The following is a 16,450-nucleotide window of genomic DNA, read 5'->3' as shown; positions in this document are numbered from 1 at the left end:
ATGGCCGACTATTCAATGGTTAAAGATCTCACACCATGGGAGGAGTTCAAACAGACAATCAAAGTGAAGGTACTCAAGAGATGGGATACGGTTGATTCAGAAGGCCATGAAGGAATGTATTTCATCTTGGTTGATGAAATGGTAAGATTCGTTATTGTCCACAGAATTCATTTATTTTTTGGTTGTTAATTGTTGCTAATTTAACTAAATATTATAATTTGCTAGGGATCTCGAGTTGCTGCTATGGTTAACGACTTCAAACTCTCTTACTACAAGAGGGTTTTCCAAGAAGGTGCTTGGCTTCGACTTTCACAGTTTCGCTTGGTTAACTCCGGTTGGAATGAAAGAACCACAAATCATGCTTACAAGATCATTCTCAATCAGAGTTCAAAGGTGAATTATATCAGACCTTTGAGCCAGGATCTTTTCATCAAAATCGTTGATTTTCCAAGTGTTTACAACCGTCCTTCTCACTACTACCCGATCGGTATGTTTCCTTTTAATAATATTCTGTTTTTGTATAAAATGCATACGTCTCGTTTTGTTTTTCATGTATTCAAAACAAAATAAAATAAAGCTATGTTATATAGACATGCGTTGATTATTGGGTTTTTATTCAGATGTGATGGGTATTTTTGATAAGGAGATTGGCAATGTTGTTGAAGATTTCAATGATGAGAACAGTGTTTCAACCCTACATTTTCGTATCATGGATATAGAGTAATGCATTCTACTATGTTTTATTTGATCTTATGATTATAGAAATTTCTATTTAGTAAGAATTTTTCTTTATCTCTAGGGGTAACACACTGAACTGTGTCGCACATGGTGATTTGGCTTATGATATCAAGGAAAAATCAAACTGCGAATTACTTAAAGGACCATATCCCATATGTGTATTGACTGATTGAGTTGTTAAGAAAAATGAGAGTAAGTAGCCATTATGTATTTATTTTTGCTTTGATATTTATTTTTAGTCAAATTGTTTTATTCTTTATAATTTTTTTTTATATAGATGAAATTATGATCACTGATTTTGAAGAAGGAAAGCTCTCACGTTTCTTGGTTCATCCAGATATTGATGAAGTAAACGATCTCCGTGCCAAGTAATATTTTCTCTTACCTTAATAATCACATTTTCAATTTAAAATTTATTTTAGTTATCCTTACTTATTTTTATTTTATGTATTTGTTCAGGATTTGACAAAAGCTAAGGGATTCGGCCCACAATCCTTCATCTTCTGGAACAAGAGATGTGTAATTTGATTTCATCAAATCCTGAAATTCTTTTTCTTAACTATCTTTAATTTCATGTCAGTAATCAAAAGAAGTGATGTCCTCCTTCTTTGTTGACTGTTAAGACTTATGTTTTATTTCTCGGATTTCTTTGAAGTTACACTTTGAACTATTACCTTTTTTATTTTAACTATTTTAAATATATTTTATGTTATCATAATTATTATAATTTGAAAAAGATAACAATTTATGCAAACTAAATGATCTTATAAATCGAATACAATCGTTCATTTATAAATTTACTTTATTAACAAATTTTTAATTCAATTTAATTTTAGTACTAACGATGTAACCACAAAAAAGAATTAATAAGTTAGTTAATAATGAATTTATATTAAATTATTATGTTAAATTATTAATGGAGATATTTGGTAATATACTAATAATTTTAACGTTTTTTATTTGTTCTTACTTGGTATTTACGTAAACAATGATACTTCGCTGTGCTATATCTCCAATTGTTTGTCTCCTTATATTTCAGCATTTGGAAAATATAATGACTAGATATCCGGAAGAATTTAGATATGATAGTAATCTTATTATTAGAAATTTTATGTTTAGGGTTCAGTATTCCTTAAATTAATCATTGCTAATATTTGATTAGATATTCTATAATCATCTTTCCTTATTTACGCGAGATAACACAGATAATGAATATATATGTAACAAATCATTTTAAAAAAGATTACGAATACGACTTCCATATATTTGTTATATTACTTATTTGAAGTTGCACAAAATATACGTTAATATTTAATTCTATAATCTGTTAAATGTATCGTAACTACTTCAACAAAACTATGGAAATATTCTTAAACAATATAGAGAATCGTAATTTATGTCATCTAAGATATAACTAACAAGATACATATTCCTAAAATCACTGACTGTTGCAAATTTTTTTACAATTTGTCGTATATACGCAAATAATTTTGGGACGTCATATCCTTACTTTACTAACATACTCCTATATAAACCTTTGCTGCAAACCATTTTATTCATCTTTAATTGAAAACTCAAACAAAATGCGTGAATACCAAATGGTGCATGAGTTACAATCTTGGGAGGATGGTTGGACAATTAAGGTGAAGATTTTAAAGAGATGGGGGGCGTTTGATGCTGACGGTCTTCGTGTGATGAATTTCATATTGGTTGATGAGAATGTAAGTTTGATACTCATCTCTATCAATGTTTTATATTATTAGTACTTCATATCGTTTTGCTACTAATGTTTTATATCAATTACCCTAACAGGGTTGCAGAATTTCTGCCTACGTTGGTAACCTCAATCTATCCTATTTTGAATACGTTTTGCAAGAAGGAAATTGAGTGCAGTTATCCAAATTCAAACTAATTCCTTCTAAGTGGGAAGAACGGACTACAAGACACGTTAAGCAAATAATTTTAGATGGTGAAACTAAGGTCAGTTCCATCCGACCTTTGACTGGAGATCCTTTCCTTCGTTTTGTTGATTTCAGCCATGTTTACAATAAGCCTTACAGCCACTTCTACCCAGTTGGTAAGTATTAACATTTATCTTTATTAATTATGTATTTAACTATGTTAGTGTTATCGATTATAGTATTGTATGATTGATTGTGTAATATTGATCAGTTGTGGTACTACAATATTTTTTAATCCAGATTTGATTGGTGTTCTGGATCATGTCGAAAATATGGTAACAGTTGTTGATCCCGATGACAAAAGTGTTCCAACACTGAGATTCCGAATTAAAGATCTGGATTAAGTAATATAATGGTTTTATGTTTTTATATCATTATTTGAGATACAATATAATCATAATAATTATAATGTGTAGGAATTGTACTCTTAACTGTGTTGCACATGATGACTTGGCTTACGAGATAGAAGGGAAATGCAAAGGTCCTGTAGGGAAGAGTCCATTTGCTATTTGTGTCTTAACTGATTGGTTGGTTAAGAAAAACATTGGTGCGTTTATATGATTTTCATATTTATAAGACAACCTTATACACATTCAAAACATGATAACCTTATCTTATTTATATATTAGATGAAATAACAATTGAAAATTACAAGGAGGGATCGCTTTCACGTTTTGCTATTGCCCCGCCATTGGATGAAGTCAAAAGCTTTGGGATCAAGTAATAAACGTTATTAACATTCAATAGTTTTAGATTATGATTTTTTTTAACTGACTAATTACATGAAAAATATTCTTCTCAGGCTTGCAAAGAAGATAACGGAAGTATACGTGAGTGCTTCAAGTTCTCAAGGAAGAAAGGATTAGGACTTATGTTATGCTATCTTATATTTTATATTCTATTTTATATTTTGTTATGAGTGGTGTTCTCCTAAGTTTGTTTTAATAAATACTTTGTTTCTCTTCCTACCATATTTAATATGATTTCAATAAAGTGTATTATTTGGATATTAATTTTTTGTATTATTTGTTAGTCATATATTTTGCCTTTTCATTCACTAATGAGTAGTAGAAATTTAAAATAGACATGTATTACCAATCCTTAACACGCAACCAACTTAACAAGTTTTTTTCTGTTATATAACACAGTTTATATATATCGTTGTACTTCTATATAAATAGTACTATCATATCATCAATAAATAAAAAATCACTAAGATATAATCAAAATAATATATGAATTTATTATTGGATTTTTAGTTACTAATTTTGAAACTATAAATATAGATTCCTGATCTTAGAAAATATCCATTCGAGATATTCGGTTTCCATTAGACATATTAATCTAACTGTATTACTATAAACCTAAAGCCTCCGATATATATTGGATTTTGCAGTTGTCTAAAACTTAGATACCACACCGTACCCTTTCACCATGGAACTCTATCACCGAGTTTCCGATTTGCATTCATGGAGATCGGACTGGAAAATCAAAATATTGGTTTTAAAAAAATGGGAAACTCTTGGTCCACAAGGAATTGAAGGTTTGGAATTTATTCTGGTGGATGAAGAAGTAAGTTATTATTATTTATTTCATAGTAGTATTATTATTCATAAACATCTAAATATATTGATACTGAACGTTTCAGGGATGCAAGATTCAAGCTTCGATGACTAATCCTGTGTTGGTTTCGTATTATGATCAAGCTTTGCAAGAAGGAAAGTGGAATACTCTACATGATTTTGTTGTAAATGATTCATTTTGGTTTCAGAAAAACAACTCATCATAAATGGAGGATTTTTCTACTTCAGAATACTACTGTCAAAAGGCTATATGAAATCCCCACTGATACTCAATTTATGTCTTTCTCAGAGTTTGAGGATATTTTGGATGGAACTATTGATCATAAGTATCCTATTGGTATTTGTCTTGTATAATTCTCATTGATTTTCAATTTAAAATCTTTTAAACATCTTTTGATACTTTATGTGATATTAGATTTACTTGGTGCTGTTGTCCACGTTGGACGACTTACAAGGATTAAGGATTACAGACTAGATTGTGATTTTCGTAGATACTATAGTCGACTACGATTTACGTTAAGAAATCTCAAGTAAGTATTTGAATCGTTACCCATTTAATTGTATGTTATTAAGATAACAATATATTTTGTTAATATATTGTAGGAATGTTGAAATTAGTTGTGTTGCTTATGGTAACTTGGCTGATGATTTCCAATCACAATGGTGGTCTGCCTGTGGTTCTAATATAACATGTGTATTGACAGACTGGCGTATAGCTTACAACAATGGTTTGTTTCTAACTAAGTTATTAATATTTAATCATGATAACAGTAGTTATTATGGTTAGACCAAATATTAACTATACGTAAAATCTATGTTTTAGGGACATTGACTGTTTCGGATGCAAGAGGGATGTCAAGGTTTCTTTTTGATCCCCATATTGTTGAAGTTGACAAGTTCAAAGATAAGTAAGTACTATATAAGTATTTGATATTTTTCTAAATGCCAGTAATAACATATCTGTATATAATTATTTAGGTACTTCAAATCCAATAAGACGGAGAACAATGACATTGAGATTAAAGACTAATCTCATATATCATATTCACCTATTAATTATAGTTGGAGGTTCAACTATTCATGTCGTTTAGCTACAAAGGTGACCAAGTGAAGTAGTCAACATTTTACTTCTATGAACTTCTGTCAAATTCAGGATTTATCAATAAGATAGATTGCTTTCATTATTCTCTATAGATGTTTGTTCATTACGATATATATATGTATATATGTTTGTCTAATACTATATACGTTTATATTATGTAGACAACATTGAAAATTTAAATAATATCATCCTCAATTATAAATAACCAAAACCATACCAAATTAATATACATTCAAGTAATGCGACAGATAAATAAAATTGTTCTTATAACCTAACTATTAACATACACACAAATAAAAATTTTAATTGTATATGCTCTCCAAACTTGAAATCTCTATAAAAAAAAACTTCCTGTGCACGGGTCTAAATCTAGTTTCTCAAATTTAATTAGGAGGAAAACATAATCAAAATTTCAAATTTCAAAAGAAACATAACAAGCTAGAGAATGCTATTTCATATTCAAAAATATGACGATGATAATGATGATACCTGCAAGTTACTTGAATGCATCCTCCGGAAAGTTCGATCATGTATTGGCACTTTCCACATTGACGCCACATCTTCTGATTTTCTAGAACACTGAGCTTTAAATCATTTTCTGTAGGATTTTGGACCCAATCTCTTTACACAAGTCACTATGCCACTGAGCTTCTGATTGCCGCGTGTGGAACTATGTTTCTCAAGATTATAAAGCAAAATATATGATTTTGAGAATTATAAGATCTCTAGGAGTGGTTACTGATGCAGAGCTTGCAAGGATCAAGATATTTGAAGAGGAGGACTTAGAAGGGTACCTTTACCGACTTCTAGATGGAAATAAATACTTTTTTTTTGCAAATAAATACTTTTTTCGGAAATAAATACTTGATGGTGGTAGCTAGATGATATTTGGGAGAGAGAAGGGTAGGAGAACTTGAAAGACCTTTACCAGGAAATCATAAAAGAAGTAGAGTCATCATCACTACACGTATTCAAACCGTGGCTGAAGGCGTGAACCCAAGAGTCTACACCCATAAGTTAAGGTTCTTGACATTTGAAGAAAGCGTTTAGGAATAGTGAACAAGGTGGTGAAGAATTGGAGAGAATTGGAAAAGATATGGTTCAAAAATGTGGTGGGCCACCGCTTGCTATAGTCGTTCTTGCTGGTATAAAGTCTTCAAAAAGGCCAAACGAGTGGAATTATGTGTATGCCAGTTTATGGAAACACCTGAAAGATTACTCTATTCACATCTCCACTCTGTTTGACTTAAGCTTCAAGGAGTTGCAGCACGAGTTGAAACTATGCTTTCTTTACCTCAGTGTCTTCCCAGAGGACTTTGAGATCAATGTAGAGATGTTGATACAATTATTTATAGCAAAAAGATTTATACAAAAGGACGGAGAGATCCAGATGGAAGATGTTGCACGAGATTACATAGAAGAGCTGATAGGCAGAAGCTTAGTGGAAGCAGTGAAAAGAAAAAGAGGATCTGTGAACTCTTGTAGGATCCATGATCTTCACAGGGATGTGGCTGTTAAAAAAGCAAAAGAGGTAAACTTTGTAGATCTTTACACCGAGCAAGTCTTCTAGTACTTGCAGAAGGGAGGTGGTTCAGTCTCTGATGATGAACTACAACATGGGCGACAGACGTCTGAACAAACGAATGAGATCCTTCTTGTTCTTTGGAGTAGTAATGGATTGATGTGGGGATTCTGTCAAAATTCCTATCTTGAAACGGAAGCTACTAAGAGTTCTAAATCTGGGAGAGCTTAGGTTTAATTCGAAAGGATTCCCCGAAGAGGATTTAAGACACTTGAGGTACCTTGGGATCAGTTTCATATTTTCTCTAAATATGATATATACCAACTTTCATCTCTAAATTACAGTCTCTAAAGAGCTTAAATATGTACAGCAGTTTTGTTAATTTTTTTAAAATGACAAGATTTAAAGTAAAAAAACAAATTAAAAGGATTTAAAAATATGAAAATAAAAGTATTTACCATAAAAGGAAGATAATTAAACTTGAATGAAATCATCATTTGACATTGTGCGGCGCTCTAGGGTTTCTCCATGGCGATTTTGAGATCTCTTCGACATCCCTGTGATTCTCGGTCCTCGACAATCACCTAACCCTCCTCCGCCGTCTCTCCCCTACGTGCCCCTCACATCGACTACACTTGTTTGCGTCTTTACTGTTTATTTCAGTTTTCCTCACGCGCTCTCCGTAAGTTTTGCTCCCTTCCCTTGTTTGCTTGCTCACCACGACTCTATGGTTCGTCGGTACTCTCAAGCGGAGAAGGGTAAAGACATAATGGGATCTCACCGGTGGATACGATAACCTCCAATCCGCCTCCAGATGAAGCTTATCCAGATCTCATTGAAGCGAATCGGCTCACTCTCATCAGTAGGGTCCTAAACCCGACTATTCAAAAGCCAAAAAACCTTATCGGATTCATGCCACAAGTCTGGAAGATGGAAGACAAGATCTCAAGGAAGGATCTTGGAGCCGAGAAGTTCCAATTTAAATTCCAGAATGAACCGATCTGCAGGCAGTCCGCGAACAGTTCCTGCAAAACAGAGATTGGGCATAACAAAGAAGATAAACCAAAAGAGGAAACAAACAAAGATGACATCCAAGATTTCAGCAAAGACTATTACCAAAAGCCTGACAGTCTCGGCCTCCAGAAAACTTACTCCTCATAGCCCTCTTAAAGCAGGAAACTCGAAGAGGAGAGTACTGAAGAAGAAGAATTCGCCACAGAGGAAGGCTAGTGCAGAGTCACAAAGGAATATTCCCTCGAAGTCATCTAAAGCTTCATCTTCTGGATTTGTACCTCGTAGTGGGGAAACTCATGAGCAGTTTGTAGCTTCTATTTCTAAGGTCTTAGTGTCTTCTACTTGTAAGGGTTCGGTGGTTTTCCAAATACCATTCACTTCTCAATGATTACAAGCTGTTGGAAATATCAAGGAAGTGGAAACTCCTTACAATTTGACGCCTTAGGGAATTAAGATGCAGTCTTTTCCCTTTTCATGGTAATAAAAAACCATGATGAGTTTTTCTTCAGTGGATGGGTTACCGAAACAAATTTACGGTTCCGCCGGTTGGACTTAGTGGTGGCTTAGCGCTATTTTGGAAAAAAGGATGTTCACATCAAGATCCTCTCCTTTTCTCCTAACTTCATAGACACCAAAATCAAGTTTAAGTCAAAGTCATTCTTTTTTACCTTCGTCTACGGTTATCTGACAAAGCCAAAAACGTCAAGAGGTTTGGAATCAAATCTCGGATTTGGGCGCTAATAGAGATTCCTCCTGCCTTCTTTCAGGGGATTTTAATAAGATTCTCGATAATTTAGAGAAGCGTGGGAGGGGGGGGGCAAGAAGACACGAAGGATCGTTTATATACTTTCGAAGCTTCATATCTCAAAATGGGTTATGGGATGTTAAGCATTCCGGAAACCCATTGTCCTAGCGAGGTATGCGATATGATCACTTCGTTCGTAGGCGACTGTATCAATCTCTCTCAAACGATGCATTGCTAGAAGACTTCCCGTCGGGCAGATCGGAGTACCTTCGTTATAAGGGATCGGACCATCGCCCGCTAGTAACCTTCTTAGACGACTCAGGATCAAGCGCAAAGGTATCTTTCGCTTTGATAATAGAATTCGTGAAAAGAACGAATTTTTCGAGATTATAGGAAAAGTTTGGAATACCAAAGACCGCGAAACAGTCCTCGAAAAGATCTTGGATTCTCGCAAGGAGATCATTCGCTGTGTTAAAGACCAGGATATGAACAGTGCTAAACTCATATCGGAAACACAAACCACACTAGAAGCAGCATTGTTGGGGGACACTCCAAATCCGGAAATAATTGGACGTTGCACCGTGATTCTTGAAAAAGCATACAAGGAGGAGAAACAGTTTTGGAAACAGAGAAGCCGAATTCTCTGGCTTCAAAGTGGAGACCAGAATTCACGCTTCTTGCACACGGTAACACGGAACAGACGAACCTGTAACAGGTTCACGGTGTTGGAAGAAGAGAATGGATTGATTGGCTTTTTATGAGGAACACAATTTTTCTCGTATCATCTCGGAATATTTCTAAAACATTTTCTCGTCCCAAGATAACCCTGCGTCACATCTTGTGGATGAATGGCTCTCACCTAAAGTCTCTGACGAGATGAATGCACGTCTCCCCACCATTCCCGATTTTCTAGAGATCCACGCTGCCGTCAAGACTATCCACCCTAGCAAAGCACCAGAGCTGGATGGATTCTGTGCTGGTTTCTTTCACACTTACTGACCCATTATAGGTCAAGATGTTGCAAAATAAATCCAAGAGTTCTTCACCTCAGGAGATTTTCTTGCCCGCCAAAACGAAACAAATATCAGGCTTATTCCAAAGGGTACTGGAATAATCACTCTCTGCAACGTCTACTACAAAGTCACCAAAATCCTCAACAAACGTCTACAAGGCATCCTTCCAGACCCAATCGGCTTTTGTTCCTGGCAGAGCCATCTCGGATAATGTTTTGATCACTCATGAGATGTTACACTATCTTCGGACGTCTGAGGCTAAAGAACGCTGCTTCATGGCAATTAAAACTGATATGAGTAAGGCCTATGACAGAATCGAATGGGGCTTCCTTCGAGCTGTGCTTATGAGCCTTGAATTATATTTATTGTGGATTAAGTGGATAATGGAGTGCATCACAACAGTATCGTACTCTTTCCTTATCAATGGAGGTCTCCAGGAAAGGGTCCTTCCGTCTCGCGGATTCAGACAAGGGGACCCCCTCTCCCTATATCTCTTCATTCTTTGTATTAATGTCCTCGTGGGGCTCTGCCAAAAGGCGCAGGAGGACGGCTCGCTACAAGGGATTCACGTCTCAAAAAATAGCCCTCAAGTCAACCATTTTTGTTCTGCAAATCGGACCCTACAAGCTGCAGGAACCTGGTGACTATTCTCCACAAATACGAGACAGCATCAGGTCAATGCATAAATTTCAGCAAATCGTCGATTTTGTTCTCGGCCAAAATGCCTAAATACCGTCGGTTTGCATTTAGGAGAATCCTTAACATCCATAATGAAGGCAAAACGGGTAAATATTTGAGACTCCCAGAAAACTTTGGACATTAGAAAAAGATATCTTTGCTGGCTTCATCGACTGAATTAGACAAAGATCCCATAGCTGGTCCTCTCGATTTCTCTCAGAAGCAGGCAAACAGGTCTTCCTCAAATTCGTTCTTTCTGTGATGCCATCCCATACCATGTTATGCTTTAGGCTCCCGAGATCAGTATGCAAACAGATTCAAACGGTTCTTACGACATTCTGGTGGGACGACAAAGTCGATATTCAGAAATTTTTTTGGGTATCATGGTCGAAGTTAACGGTTCCGAGGAATGCTGGAGAATTGGGATTTCGAGATATCGAATTTTTCAATGACTCCCTGCTGACAAAATTGGGAGCTCGCCTCATCTCACATCCCCAAGCTTCGGTTTCCCTTGTTTTATTGGGCAAGTATTGCCACAATAGATCTTTCTTAGATTGTTCGTTACCGTCAGCACCGTCTCATGGGTGGCGAAGCATCATGGCAGGAAGAGAGATCCTCCGTCGAGGGATGGGATGACTAGTGGGCAATGGTGAATCCATCATCGTCTAGAATGAGCCCTGGCTAAGTCCTGAAACCCCTCTTGGCCCTCTTGGTCTACCCACCTTTTCGTCGCTTAATCTCTGAGTATCATACCTCATAGATCAAGGCAGTAGCTCGTGGGATTGGAGAGAGATTCGTTAAATCATCCTGCATTGCGAACAGCTAATTTGCCTAATTCTGATAAGCTCTTCTTGCCCGACTGATAAACTTGTATGGCTTCCGTAGAAGGACGGAAAATACTCAGTCAGGTCAGGTTATGGGATCACTACAGCTGATCAAACGACAATTTGTCATCGTGAATTTTTTGGACGGCTCCAAAAATCAAGCATTGTTTTTGGTGAGCAGTAGTGGAAACGCTCCATGTTGGGGTCCAACTTGTTCGTAGAGGGATCTAAGTGGACTCTAGCTGCAGACTTTGTGGTAACCCCGAGAACATAACACATGTCCTTCGCGATTGCCAATTCGCCAGAGAGGTCTGGAACTCCACCCTTTTGCAACACCAGACACATCTCTGTACGGTACAGACTTTGGATTTCTTATCTTGAACAACAACAGTTTTCAAAGTTTTATTAGTGATTTTCATGTTTTGGAGTTTTAAAAGATTTTTCACAAAACTTGGACTTTTAAAGTGCATTTTGGAGCAAAAGTACATCTTGGATAAATTCAGACCGTCAGAAATTTGGCAATAAATGAAGATCTTCTCACCGTCTGATCAGTCCGGTCATCCCAAAATTTAGAGACATTATAGAGAAGACAACCAGGTTTCCAATGCACTTGGAATCAATGCAGATCTTCAGATATCATAAATGCACTGAAGGCAGATCAACTCAGTCCTGAAAAGTGAAACAACTCTGACCCGCGGCCAAAGCTCCCTGCACCCGGCCCAGCCATTCTCACCTGTGATGGACCTAGTTCCGAGCCTCAGAAGTCCAACCAAGGCTCAAGTGGACTCATGCACTCATTTTACAAATCCTAAACACCTAGAACAGGAGATACACTATAAATACATTGTCTCTAGGTCTTTTGTAACTAAGCCTCTTTCATGTTTTAAGGACAGTACTTCATTTAAGTTTTAGGTTTTACTTTTATGCATTTGTAGAAGGTTTTTCTTGCCAAACCTGTCTCCAATAAGAGAAGTTTTTCTTCATCTTTTATCTTCTTTACTTTATTGCTTTTCATTTCAAACCAATGATGATGTCAAGCTAAGCTATATCTGAGTAGTTACCTTATTGGGTAAAATGACCATCAAAAAGGACCCCATAATCGATGACATCTAGGCCTTTAGGTTAAAGGACTTCGATTTTAAATGACTCTCCCATTCATCTCATTCTTAATGTTGTATGCTGGATTGATCACCCAGTGTCTGATCTAAAATTGAATCAGAGCCACAAGAGTGATGTATCAGGTTACCTGAACTGGATCTTATGGACGTAACCGTTATAGGAGACGTAAGCTACCTATGGAGGAGACGTGAGCCGAGATGAATTTAATGTCTAATGCATGATCTCTTTCGCGCCAAGAGACAAAAGCTACTTGTCTAGTTAAAGTGATTAGATGATTAGGGTGACGAGAGTTGGCTAATCTTATAAGTGTCTATTCTAGTTCCAGAGTTATAGAAAATCTTTATCTAGATTCCTTATGTTATAGATCATGAACCCTAGAGATAAACTCTAAATCCAGCGCCTTTTTTTATATTGTTTTCAACCGATTTCTTTTCAACGTTTTATTCCCTGCTTAGTTTATTTGATTTAGTGACAACCAAAACCTCTTTTCATCTAATTAGGTCAACAATTGTTATTAGTATCAGTTAGGAGTCCTCAACACACAAATCCATGTTGATTGGATCCCTAAGTACTACTGCGTTTGCTGTGCACTTGCAGCTTGTTTAGGGTAAAACTTGTAGTTGCCCACATCACTAATATCAAGTTTTTGGCGCTGTTGCCGGGGATTTGTTTGCTGTTTGATTGATTTCTTAATGTAATTTCAATTCTAGACCACAAGATTTTCGAGTTCTGCTGATGTTTTTCTGACTTCTCTTTTTATCTTTGCTTTCTTTGCTCTCCAGTGCATAAACACTAGGAGAAATCCTGCTAATTTTGTACCACCCCTAGACGAGATTGACAAACACGAAAGAGAACTCTGAAGACGCAGGAGAAGAACGCTTGATATATTCATAAAATGCATCATTTAGTTTGCATAGTTTTGTCCAAATCATGTCATATTGCATGCATTTTAGGTCTTTAAGCATTAATTTAGGACTTAGGACCTTTTATTAGGTCCAAGAGAGCTTTACATGGTTTGGAGTGTCAAACAGGTGCTTTTGGAGCTTATTTGGAGTGGGAGAAGTGAACCAGGTAGAGAAATGGTGTTTGAGTGATCAAAAATGATGAAAAAATGCAACTTGGAGTTTCTCGGAAAAACACTGTACCGCAGGTCGATGTTTCTTGGCTAAAATCCATACCGCAGGCAGGATATCTCGGCCAAAACACGTACCGACTGCTTAAGCTTCTCGGCTAAAAATCTCATGTGTCGATACATTTCAAAGATCACATTACTCGAAGGTCTTCCCGGCCGATTCAGCTTTTGTGATCTTCATGAAAGTTTGAGAGCATTGAGTTTAGTTTCCAGAAAAAATAGAATTAGGAGATTTGAAGTTGTGAGCTGTGAGATATTGCACTCCGAATTAGGACATGTCTAGAAGCCAATTCGGACCTTGCAATGCACTTCAAATATCAGCCTTCCGGGAACCGTTTCTCTCCCCGGATGCACTCGAACTATTCAGCAATTTTCTAGGTAATTGAACTATATTTTCTCTGGATTTTGAATCAGGTCATTTGGAGCAGTATCCTAGAAGTTATGTTGCCTCAAACGTAAAGTGGTCCGAGTGATAGGAAATGCTGCGACATGGGTGTGTGACTTGATAACTCGAAGCAGCATAAGGTTTAACCTCTAGGAGCAAGCTGCGACATGGCTGTGTGGGTAAGGCAGCCCGGAGCAAGGTAGAGATTTCCAGAATCAAATTTGGCGAAGTCCACAAAGCTGTGCGACTTGGGAGTGCGAGTGGGACATGAAGCGGAACCATCTAGCACATGTGTTCGCAAGAAAGACCGACTTGGGTGTGCGGCTTGGGCAGGGACGTGACCATCTCGTACATCAGGCACAAGACCCAACTGAACCGGGTCAGTACCCAGTTTGTTATGGGCTGACCCTGTCCAAACCCTTTTCTATAAATAGTTTTTTTGGGAAAAACCCTAAGGAACATTCATTCTCTCTTTAGTTTATTTGCCTCTTTTGTGTAAAACCCAGATTTTTTAAGAGATATCACGTCTTTAATCATTGGAGGCTGTTTTTTGTCATTTTGTTTTATCATTTAAAGCTTTTAATCATGATTAACATCACTTCTTGCAAAAGATTAAGTGTATTCATCATGATTAGTGAGTAGTCTCTTTATAAGGTTTTAGATAGGTAGATTAGGATGCAAAGATGTTAGATTAGGGAGTTTAGGATTTAGATCTTGCATTTTTCTTTCTCTAAATAGATGTTCTTAATGCTGGGTTTCTGATAATCACTTAAACCCATATTTTAGGCATTTCATGCACCAAAAGTGTTTTATGAAATGTCTGAACCAAGCTATGTTATAGGTTTATGCATCAAGACCATGAAAATGATTGTTTTGTTCATAAATGACATATTAGAGCTGATGTTTAATGCTTATTGATTCATATTTCACAAATGGGAATTTGGTTTGAAAGTAGATTAGTATAGAGATTATGAGCTTCATGAGAGGATTAATCTATCTTTGAGCTCTAAGTTGATTAGAACTGCTTGATTGTTTGTTATTAGCTCTCTAGTTTAACATTAATGTATCCTAATCAATTATCCTGTCTAGAACATTTGTTTCATCATCTTATAATCATCATCATCATCTGTTTGCTTTTTTTTATTGCTTGTTATTTCTTTAATCTTGTTTAGAACTGTTTAGTGTCTTGTTTGAAACCAAAACCCACTTGTCTTGCTTGAATTAAGATACGTGGCACATAACCTAGTGATCTGAACCCACAAGATGGATTGACACCCTTTTTACTACACTGATAAAGGGATTGATAACCCAAAAGAACTTGAAAATTCCTTGTTTATCAATTGGCGCCGTTGCCAACTTGTGTAGATTTAGCATTAGTTTCTGCTTTGTTCATTATATCAAGCTTTTTACGTTTTTTTACTGATAAGACTTTCAAATTTTGTCTTTGAGTTACAGGTGTATGAGAACAAGATCAAGAAATTCTGACCCTCCTCTTCCATACAACAACAATATCAACTTGTTAGAAAGAAGAGCAAGAGAAAGAGCTGCTCATCTAGAGAGGTTGGGAATGGAACAGCATGTGGAACAAGCTGAGCACCAGGCTAAAAGGAATCAAGCTCAGGCTGATAGAAATGAACAGCATGCGTTTGTTAACCAGAATATGGCAGAGAGGAATCAGCAGCAAGCGGCTAGGAATGAGCAGCAAGCTCATATGAATCAGCAGCCCCTCCCAAACCCTCCCAGACGTCAAGAGCCTCCTCCAGTGTTTTTGGGAGAGAATGACCGAGCCAATGCACACCAATACAGGGCAGGCATTCAGGCTCCTCCAGTCCAAAACAATAACTTTGAGGTGAAGGCATCATTGCTTAACATGTTTCAGAATTCAAAGTTCCACTGACTACCCTATGGAGGATCTACTAGAGCACTTGGATCAGTTTGACAGGGTTTGTGATCTCACTAAGAATGGAGTTACAGAAGACAGCTTCAAGCTAAGTTTGTTTTCTTTCAGCTTGGGGGATAAAGCTCATCAATGGGAGAAGAACTTACCAAGGGGATCAATTCAAACTTGGGAGCAGTGTAAATTAGCCTTTCTCTCAAAGTTCTTTTCCACATCAAGGATCGGACAGCTAAGTTGAGGAATCAAATCTCAAGCTTTACCAGCACAAAATGAAAGCTTTGGGGAAGCATGGGAAATGTTTAGGAGTTACACAAACCAATGTCCCCATCATAGTTTTCTGAGGCTTCACTCTTGATTACCTTGTATAGAGGAGTCCTTCCAAAGATCAGGAATCAGTTGGACACAGCTTCTAATGGGAACTTTTTGGCTAAAGAGACAAATGCTGCTTTGGAGCTGGTAGAAAATTTAGCCATGAGTAATGATACTTATGGGGAGGATTATGACAGGGCAAACAGAACTGAGGGCTCAAGTAATGAGCAAAGAATGGAGAGATATCAAAGAGCTGCAGGTCAAGATTGACAAAGTCCTAGTTGCCACTCAAAAGCCTATACATTATGTGGGAGAGTTTAATGAGAGGAGTTGCTTTGACAATGTCAATGAAGAGGGTCTTACTCAAGAAGAGTTTAATGAGAACAAGTTTCAAGGTTACAACAACTTCAACAGAAACCAGAACTTGT

At 36.6% G+C, this 16,450-nt stretch overlaps 1 protein-coding gene, 1 non-coding gene and 1 pseudogene across 2 annotated transcripts; 2 read left to right on the top strand and 1 right to left on the bottom strand.

The window, feature by feature from the left end:
* Positions 1-911, top strand: LOC112084491. The gene is made up of 4 exons (XM_024153638.1): positions 1-141; positions 226-487; positions 621-720; positions 800-911. The coding sequence occupies exons 1-4, from the start codon at positions 1-3 to the stop codon at positions 909-911; spliced, it is 615 nt and encodes a 204-aa protein (XP_024009406.1).
* Positions 912-2,321: 1,410 nt separating this feature from the next.
* On the top strand, positions 2,322-7,702 carry LOC18013874 (annotated as a pseudogene).
* An 8,242-nt stretch (positions 7,703-15,944) lies between these two features.
* On the bottom strand, positions 15,945-16,049 carry LOC112084861. Its single transcript, XR_002898519.1, has one exon. It is a non-coding gene; the product is annotated as a small nucleolar RNA R71 (small nucleolar RNA).
* Positions 16,050-16,450: the final 401 nt, after the last annotated feature.

The sequence above is a fragment of the Eutrema salsugineum genome, unplaced genomic scaffold, assembly GCF_000478725.1.
Source record: "Eutrema salsugineum unplaced genomic scaffold, Eutsalg1_0 scaffold_4, whole genome shotgun sequence".
In the NCBI taxonomy this organism is placed as follows: Eukaryota; Viridiplantae; Streptophyta; class Magnoliopsida; order Brassicales; family Brassicaceae; genus Eutrema; species Eutrema salsugineum.
The sequence above is the reverse complement of the archived record's forward strand: the minus strand, read 5'-3'. Positions and strand labels throughout refer to the sequence as shown.

Excerpts from the sequence above, each read along its gene's own strand:
- LOC112084491 (XM_024153638.1), top strand. The coding sequence starts at position 1 with ATGGCCGACTATTCAATGGTTAAAGATCTCACACCATGGGAGGAGTTC. Across the intron at positions 142-225 it reads TCATCTTGGTTGATGAAATG|GGATCTCGAGTTGCTGCTAT; the intron begins GTAAGATTCGTT and ends ATAATTTGCTAG. Across the intron at positions 488-620 it reads TTCTCACTACTACCCGATCG|ATGTGATGGGTATTTTTGAT; the intron begins GTATGTTTCCTT and ends GTTTTTATTCAG.